Here is a 10000-nt window from a genome sequence, read left to right on the forward strand (position 1 = left end):
GCGTGAGAACGGCGTAGCTTGTCGGAGCGTCATAGCGACAGTAACTAAGGGGGGCGGGTCTTTGAGAAGGGTGAGCGTAATGAGTCCAGAGGGAGACCAGTAGAAGTAGAGTGCTGCAGGTACTACAGGGCCCCCTTGTGTCTTCTAATAGTGGGCAATAATAACGATCATCTGTAATGACCGTGAATAGACCAATTAATCGCGGTCAAACGATTATTTAATAATCGTGACAGGTCTAGTAGTATAACCATCAGGACAGTAGTGATGTGTGAACGGAATTTAATGACACTATAGTGTGTGTTTTTGACTGTTACTGATTGGTCCCTTCGGATCCGTCTCTCAGCCGCCTGCGCATATAGAGATCAATGTATTTTGTACATTAGGAGGATCATTACAGGTAGGATCATGTAGGACCTTCAGTACCACATACATGGACAGCGCCATGTCACATGAACATAGTCGAGTTTTCCTAAAAAGTTGCCAAGCGGGGTAAAAATTTTAAGCGTGAATGTGCGAATATAAAACCAACTTTACCAAGTCAATACAACCGTATGCTTTTATTAGTTATATTTTTCTTGTTAACAGTTTATCTCTTAAGAGGTATTTCTCATCTAAGCTTCTATTTCTCCCTAGATGGTGTTAAAAGACTTGAAACCTGTCATTTTGGTGAGCACCCACTGCTCCTGTGTGGTGGGGTGTGCCTTATGCAACCATTTGGTTGCACTACTATATCAAACAGCACACTTTTCACAATTAGGCATCCCTGCTGTACCCCCAGTGCACAGTTGCACAGAAACTGAGCAGACCTGGCACAAGCCAAGGACCTTGCTAAGTCATCTGTCTGTCATGTGAATTGTACCCATGCACATGTAACTATTGTGATGCCATGTCAAAATGTGTCATTGCTGTCAGGGTGTTAGGCCAGGTCCGGTGGGAGACATGGAGGTCCGCAAACCCCAAAATTCTACCGATGTTTGTGTGAGGTGAGACTATATTACCTTTAAGCTATGTGTTGATGTGGTTAATATGTATGCAGTTAATATGCTGCCGTTTTTTTGTTTTTTTTTAACATCTTTTCACTTCAACATTTTCAGAAGTTCTCTCTACAAAGCACTGGACGGGGAAATGCCAGATCTTTCCACATTGAGAGTGGCAGAAGTATATAGGGACTTTCCCCCTTTGCTTGCACCTCTGGTGACCACCATGGGCATGTCAGCGGAAGTCCCATTAGTTCAGTCAGCTTTTGGGGCTGTCCAGGCCGGGAGTGTGCTGGCATTTCAGCAAAAACCACCAGAAATGCGGGAAATCATCAACATCCCAGACGCCCCTGCCCAACCTTCCCTTCCCATCCAAGGCTATACAGGGTTGAGCCAACCACATGCGCCCATGTGTTATCAGAGGAGGAACATGTACTGTATATATGAAATCGCTACAGGTGTCATTCCACATGGCCCACAGGATTGAAGCTGCAACACGGGAGCAGAGCTCATGCCAGGAATGGCATCGACTGAGAAAGATGAGTTACATCTACACGCTTTAACGAGGCATGCCATGTTCGCTGTCATACATCAGCTGAAAATCTGGCACACAGGAATCGATATGGAGCCAGTTGCCGTGACAGAGTACTGCAGTTTAAAAAATGTCAACTATTCACCCTGCGGGTTCATTATACACCCTGATGCTCCATGGCTGGGGTGCTCCCCCGATGGAGTCGTGTTTGATCCTTCTGAAAACCCACCATTCGGCCTGCTGGAAATTAAATGCCCCAACATCAAGGTCAGATCCTCCTAACAGGTTTGGAGTGGTGCGATTTCGTGGTATGTGTGCAGGAGGACATGCTTGTTGAGCGCATACAAAAAATGTAGATGTTATGCATACCATTAGAGACCGAGGAGATCTTTTTTTTTTACCACTACCTACTGAAGTGTTTGCGTGTTTAAGTCATTTCAGATTTCAGATGTTGCTTCATTTAATGACTGTGTTAAGTGTGAGTGTGGCCACAACACTGGTGGTCCATTCAATTACCCTGAAATTATTATACAGTATTATATTTATGGTATTCTATATTTATTGTATTCTTATTTAAATGATATTTACATATATATGAGTGTATATATTTATACAATATATACAATATAATACTAGCCTGGGTTTCCCCATACTGCCTTGCTCGCAGCGCGATTTTATTCACGCTGCTAGGCAGTCTGGACACCATGGACCAGATTTTCCCCTGAAAAAGGGAACCAATCACAGAACGGGGAGGGAGCAGCAAGACGATGACGACACCGAAGCAGTTTGTTTATATCTATAGATCCAACATGGCATCAGACTCGACGTTACCTTCTACCCTCATGTTTATCTTGCACAAACGGTAATATTCGCTAAACGCCATCGTGTACAAATAAATCTTTTTCCTCGTTGAATTTCTGTCACTCTACATACGTCATCTGGTATAATTGAAGCGATTGGCTATGAGCTACGTGCAGGAGCATTTGATAGACATTCATAGCCTCAAATACGAGAAAATGTACACGTGGTTCCCAGACCACGTCTCATTTGAGGTTAGCCAGGCTAATATAATACATATACCTATCTATATCTTCTTAACCCTCTGAGGTCGGCAATCACGCCGGCGTGATCTGCTCGCTTTTTTCCTTATCAGTTGAATTGAGACCCGAAATACTATTTTGACTTTGATTTTACAAACAAGTTTCCACTCCTCGTTCAGCGGGGTGGCTTATCCCGCTAATACCATGGTCATCTGCCAGCAATGACAATTTAAAGCTGTTATTGATGTTTGCAACGCAATATTTGACTGGAAAGGTACAACGGGCGGTTACTTTCGTCAGTTGCGGCTCGTTGAGAAATATAATGTAGCGATTCAGCGGAGTTTAATTTATTAGGGAATTACCTAATAATTGGATTTGGCTGACAGCGCTATGAAAAGACAAATGCGCTGAATCAGAGACGGTAAAAGTAAGTGGGTCCAATATCATTGGTCTTAAAAAGTGGGTGGGTCTTGTCCCACCCATATACAATGGTTCCGACGCCCATGTTTACACCGTCTCACAGCGCTGTGAGGAATAATAATAATGGAAAATGTCCCTCAGAAGTGCGGGTATTTCGAGGAGCAAGGAATACTGTAGTAAGTTTTTTTTCCCTTCTCAAGTGATTTGCGTTTCTGTGTGAATGAATGAACGGCAGAGATGCACGCTGTTTACCACAGCTCACACATTTGCGTTTCTGTGTGAATGAATGATGATGTTTTAGCAAACTGTATTGCTATACTGAGATGAGTAAAAATCGACTGAAATATGTTGAAATAAAATGTAGGCTATTTGTATAAGCAACGTATTAAACTGCAAATTAACATTTATATGCCCTAATATTTCATAAAAACAACGTTACAGTCAGGCGAAATATGAAAGACAACATTTTGTTGACTAGATTTGGGTACAGTTTTTACTGTAGAATATACTGCCACATCAAATAAGCTTTTGTTTAGCAATTTCTATATAAAATACTATTTTTGTCAAAAATAAAGTCATTAACTAAGATGTTAGCTGTTCCAATGTTGGCTATATTCAAACTAATGAATACATAGATAAAATGTAGACCTATAATCATTTTTTTTTTTACAAAGAAAGAGTACACTTGAAATATTGTTGAAATTGTAATTATTGTTGTAATTGTAACCTTTTTAATAAAATAGCAAAACATATTTACAAGATAGATGTAAGCAAAATCTTAAATGGTCAATATAAGTCTTCTTCTAAATATATCTTTTGTCCTTGCATTGTGGCTCAGTCAGTGTCACACCTGAATGAAAGGCTCATTATGCAGAGTGGATGGGACATTGTATTCTCAGGTGTAAACCACTCCTCGTTCACGCCCCCCTCGCATATTGGCTTTCCAAGCAAAACCTGTTTTACACAATTTAAATCAATGTATTGTTTTATTGTGAATGATAAAGCAAGACTATTTTCACATAATTTTGAAGCCAGAACTCGTAGCGACAACATCCATTAGTCAAAAGTCTTATTGACACATATTTATTATGAGTTTTGTGGTCTTATTTCAGCAACTTTCATTTTTATTTTTTTCAATAACCACGCATAAACATTATTCTCTTAAAAATTCAAAAATATACATGCATGGTGATCACATATTTTGGTAGCCCTGTTTGTGCTATATAGAGTGAATTTACACCTTTGCCATTATCATGTTTATAAATAACTGAAAAAAGCACAAATGTCAGAGCATGTCAGAACACCTCCAGGGCCCAGAAAACAGCTCAGACTCCAGAGGGTTAATAGTACAGTCATAACCCACAGCAGAGGAATCATGTTTTGAACAGATCCGAGAAGTTCGGATAAAACATCTCTGATGGGCAGTTTCCTGGACAGGGATTAAGCCTAGTCCTAGACTAAAATGGCCCTTTAAACCAGATCAACAGAAATCTGCTTTCTCGGTCAAGAATAGTCCTAGATTTAGTTTAGTCCAGAGTTTAATAAGCTGATTTCCTGGAGGAAGACTAGAGTTACTCCAGGACTAAATCGAGGCTTAAATTAAACCTACCAGGAGGCAGGTTTAACTTCAGATTAACATTGTGTTTCAAAGTGGACACGTGTACTACTTGGTACTATGCTGTTCTTTTGAACTTTCTATTCATCAAAGAATTTTGAAAAATAATTGTACACAACTGTTTTCAACATTGATAATAATAATGAATGTTTGTTGATCATCAAATCATCATATTAAAATGATTTGTGAAGGATCATGTGACACTGAAGACTGGAGTAATGATGCTGAAAATTCAGCTTTGATCACAGGAATAAATTACACTTTACTATATATTCACATAGAAAACAGATGATTTACATTGGAATAATATTTCACTGGTTTTACTGTATTTTTTTATTATTGTTTTTTATCAAATGAATGCAGCCTTGGTGAGCAGAAGATACTTCTTTTAAAAACATTACAAATCTATCTTACTAACCCCAAACTTTTGAACGGTAGTGTGTGTGTGTGTGTGTGTGTGTGTATATATATTACAAACAGACTTCCAGCATTTCTTCTCTTTTATTCCATAGCTGGTGTGTGCAGTTTATTTAGCTTGCTTAAAATAATTTTCTCTTGTTTAGTAAAATTTGTTTTCAATGCAGTCTTTTTCTGATTCCATTGTTTCCTTGGATTTGCTCCATGCAATTTTAAGCTTTTCTTGGTTCATTCCATGTTTTATAGGCAACCTCTATCATGCTAATTCAGATTAGCACAGTTGGTTTTAAATTAATCTGGTTTATTTTAGTTCAGGACTCCATAGTTCAGGTGTAACTAATCCGTACTTAATCTGTGTTACAGAAAGCCATTTTTTAAGACACGATTAACTATTCTAGATTAAGGCCTACTCCTGTCTTAACTTAAACCCTGACTGGGAAACCGTCCCTGAATGTCTCAAACTGAGTTTAGAGTTGAAAGTCTAGTTTTGCTCGTATCATCCAGACATGTTTCAGTGAGTCTCATTGTGTCTCATATTTCCTCTCTCTTCTCTGTGTGTCATTGTGTGTTTCTCTTTATTTCACTGACAGAAGTTCAGCTGTGTTATTAATGTAATGAAGAGACAATAAGAGACTCTAGAACATCATCTCACTGTCACTGATTTATCATGCAGCTCAAAGCATTATGGGTAGAGTCTCTCATCAGTCTACTCTCACTCATCAACACAGTTTCAATGATGATCCATGACCAAACCCCAAACCCAGGATAGAGTGGTTCAGTGAATGTGGTCTGGACTGTGTGTATGAGGCGCAGTGTGTCTCTGTCGACGCTGTAGAAGGACAGAGTTCCTGCACTGTGATCCACATACACTCCTACTCTACTGTAATCCTCACACACTCCTGTTCTACACACTCCTGTTCTACACACTCCTACTCTACTCACTCCTGTTCTGCTGCTGATGGGCCTTACAGGGAGTTCAGTCACTCTGTTATTGTGTGTGAATGAGTAACTGGAGGAAGAGCAGAACAAACTCCAGGACTGATCATTAGATCCAAACACACACTCTTCACCCGATCCCTTCCTGCTGATGCTCTTATATGACACTGATATATACACATCTCCACTCCAGTCAATCTCCCAGTAACAGCGTCTACACACACTCTCTCTACACAACACCTGACGCACATAATCAAATCTGTCTGGATGATCAGGATACGGATGACTCTTTGGGTAAGTGTAAGTAATCACTCTGTTCTCCTCAGACAGACGGAGGTGTGTATTCACTGTGTTCAGATCCAGAGTGAGCGGATGGGAATCTGATGGAGAGAAAACACACATCAGTGAATTACAGAAACTCTCTATCTCGAGTCTTCATTTCAGATCAGACTCGTTCATTTAGGATTGTGTGTCTGTGTCTGTGTGTGTGTGTGTGAGTGTGACTCGTTCATTCAGGATTGAGAGCAACCGATGATAATAAAACACTAAAGAAATATCATTCTGTAACAGCTTTTGTCCTGAATGAGGCTCTTACTGAACCATCGCCATGGTTACCACACACTTTTAAAGGTGCCTTGTGTGTGTGTGAGAGTGTGTGTGAGTTTCCGTGTCTGTGTGTGTGTGAGTTTCCGTGTCTGTGTGAGTGTGTGTGAGAGAGAGTGTGAGTATGTGCGAATGTGTAAGAGTGTGTATTTATGTGTGAGTGTTTATGTGAGTGTGTGTGAGAGAGTGTGAATGTGCGTGTGTGTGTTTGTGTGAGAGTGTGTGCGAGTTTCCTTCTCTGTATGAGTGTGTGAGAGTGTGTGTGTTAAAATATGTTCATTATGTCCTCAGTTGTATATTAAGAATGTAATGCAGTACTGTTCTGTATTGTGCATAAGCCACAGGGGGGCACTAAGGTGCAGGCTAAAGAGGACGCGTTTGTATTATTGTTTGTTTGTCCCAAATGTTTTACCGTATTAAGGCTGTCTGACCGTGAGACTGATGTGTCTGCAGCTCGTGAAATAAATATGCCGAAAACGGCTAAAGATGGCTCATCTCTATCGTCCACTCTTTTCTTCCGAATGCAACGTCAGCTGCAATAATATAGTCACATAACTCAACAGGTTATGGGCCCAGGAAGTCGTTCGGAAGATAAGTTCGTTGTTTTCCACCGTTTAGAAAGTCGCCACGGACCGCGTGCTAACGGACTACTGGAAAAAGAAAAAGAGTAAGCTAACATGACGGAACAACGAAGGAGGTTGCCTCGACTGACGTTCGACGGAGATGAGACTAAGTATGAGCTTTGGGAGACCAAAATGTTGGGACATTTTCATTTATCAGGGCTAAAGGACACGGTGCTGAGAGAACCGGTGTCAGAAGCCGAGATAGCAGCAGATGAAAAGAAAAACGCGGACACGTATGCAGAGTTGATTTTGCTTCTAGATGACAAAAGTCTATCATTAGTTATGAGAGATGCGCCCAACAATGGAAGAAAAGCTTTGGAAATATTGAGAGAGTATTATGCAGGGAGGAGAAAGCCCCGTATAATCAACTTGTACACCACGTTGACATCGCTTCAGAAGGCAAATGATGAAAGTGTAATGGACTATATCATCAGGGCCGAAACCGCCATCACAGCACTACGGAACGCGGGTGAAACGTTAGGAGACGGACTGTTAGTTGCTATGGTCTTAAAGGGATTGCCTGAGAGTTTTAAGCCATTCGCAATACATGTGGCACATGCAGACGATAAAATCACGTTTGCAGAATTCAAGACTAAACTACGTAGTTTTGAAGAGACAGAAAAGATAAAAGCAGCTGAGTCGAGCGACAGTGTAATGAAGACTCAAGGGAAAACCGGACGGCGACCCGCCAAGACGAGCGCACGTGGCTGGATAAAAGACGACGCAGAGCTGGTGTGTTTCAAGTGTGGCACCAAAGGCCACCGAGCAAAAGGATGTCGACAGAAAACCTGGTGTAGTCTCTGTAGAAGTGACACACACAAAGACGCCACGTGTAGGCGTAAGGACAAGGACAGTAAGAGCAAAAAGGATGGTGCGAGTAAAGCCTCAGAAGACGCCAAGGACTACGTGTTCAAGATGAGAGACGGAGGGGCCGGTACCCAGCGGCAGCCGCCATGCAGCATCCAGGAGAGGGGCCTGATGGTGGACACGGGGGCTACCTCTCATATCATCACGGACATAACCATGTTCAAGAGCTTCGACTGCGCGTTCAGGCCAGAAACGCACAGTGTCGAGCTGGCAGACGGCACCCGGTGCAGCGGGATCGCTCAGCGGAGGGGAAATGCTGAGGTTTCCCTCATCGACAGCAGAGGACAGCGACACAAGGCAGTGCTGAAAGACGCTTTGTTCATACCGTCGTACCCCCAAAGCATCTTCTCAGTGAAGGCAGCGACCACCAGTGGGGCTACGGTTGTCTTTAAAGAAGATAAAGATGCCCTGATAACCAGAGACGGTACCAGGTTTAACATTCACGTATACGGCAGGTTGTATTTTTTGCACACTGAAGCTGAGTCTAATGATAAGTGTAACGCATGTCACGACACACAGACATGGCACGAGATATTGGGCCACTGTAACTATGACGATGTTCTTAAGTTGCAGAACGTCGTTGAAGGTATGCAGATCAAGGGCAAAACAGGCAGACCCGAACAGGGGTGTGAGGTGTGTATACAGGGAAAATTTGCCCAAACCAGAAATAGGGACCCTGATACCAGAGCAAAGGCTCCCTTACAGATGGTACACACAGACCTCGCAGGTCCAGTAGCCACTGAGTCAATAGATGGTTACAAATATGTGCAGTCATTCACTGATGATTACTCAAGCGCAGTATTTGTATATTTTCTAAAGAAGAAAAGTGACACTGTACAGGCTACGGAAAAGTTCCTAGCAGATGTATCCCCTTACGGGAAAGTGAAGTGCATCAGATCCGATAACGGAACGGAATTTACATGTGGTGATTTTCAAGCGCTGTTGAGGAAAAACAATATCAGACATGAAACGTCAGCTCCGTATTCCCCGCACCAAAACGGAACTGCAGAGAGGGGTTGGCGTACTCTTTTTGAGATGGGTAGATGTATGTTAGTTGAAAGTGTACTACCAAAGCAGCTATGGCCCTACGCAGTACAAACAGCAGCAATGGTACGCAACAGGTGCTTCAACAGGCGTACAGGACAGACTCCTTATGAGTCGTTGACAGACAAGAAGCCTAATGTATCTAAGATGCAAAAGTTTGGATCTGTATGCTATACTTACAAACAGGAAAAGGGAAAACTTGACTCCAGATGTGACATGGGGCGTTTTGTAGGTTACGATAAGAACAGCCCGGCTTATTTGGTGTATTACACAGATACAAACAAAGTTCAAAAACACAGGCTAGTGAAGTTTGTGAGCAAGGCAGCTGTGGAAAAACAAACACAGACGGGTGAGCCAGATCCAAGCGACGACTATGACAATGTGAGACCCCTGACTTGCGAGACCACACAGAGTAGGAGTACAGAAAATGCTCCTGAGCCAAGTGTACGGAGCAGAAGTGCTCATAGTGATAGTCCAGGGACAGAAACAAGGTCTAGTGACCATAATCAAGCACAACAGAGTGTGACAAGTGGTGAACCCGAGAGTAGGAGGTATCCGGCTAGAGAAAGAAGAACACCGAGTTACTTAGATGACTTTGTAACTGAAGACAGTGATAGTGACAGGGTTCATATCATGGTAGACTATTGCTGCAGAGCCGTGTGTGGCATTCCACAGACTTATGAGGGAGCAATGGGGTCAGCTAACTCAAAAGAATGGGTAAAAGCCATGGATGAGGAAATCCAGTCCCTGAACGAGAACAAAACCTTTACCCCGACAACACTACCAATAGGCAAGAAAACAGTGGGGGGTAGATGGGTTTATTCCATCAAGACTGATATAGATGGAAAAGACAAATATAAAGCAAGGTTTGTAGCTAAGGGTTACAGCCAGAGAATGGGAGTAGATTATGGGGAGACGTTTTCACC

The 10000-nt window shown here is 42.1% G+C and overlaps 1 protein-coding gene across 1 annotated transcript in view; it reads right to left on the bottom strand.

Moving 5' to 3' along the window:
- Positions 1-3643: 3643 nt before the first annotated feature.
- LOC311081536 (NACHT, LRR and PYD domains-containing protein 3-like) overlaps positions 3644-10000 on the bottom strand; it is a 102832-nt gene continuing 96475 nt past the window's right edge. Inside the window, exon 11 of the mRNA XM_084112081.1 lies at positions 3644-6317. Within this exon, the coding sequence (XP_083968207.1) occupies positions 5656-6317 (662 nt within the window). The 3' untranslated portion in view covers positions 3644-5655. The remainder of the gene's footprint in view (positions 6318-10000) is intronic.

Source organism: Abramis brama, assembly GCF_963993115.1.
Source record: "Abramis brama genome assembly, chromosome: 4".
NCBI classification, from domain to species: Eukaryota; Metazoa; Chordata; class Actinopteri; order Cypriniformes; family Leuciscidae; genus Abramis; species Abramis brama.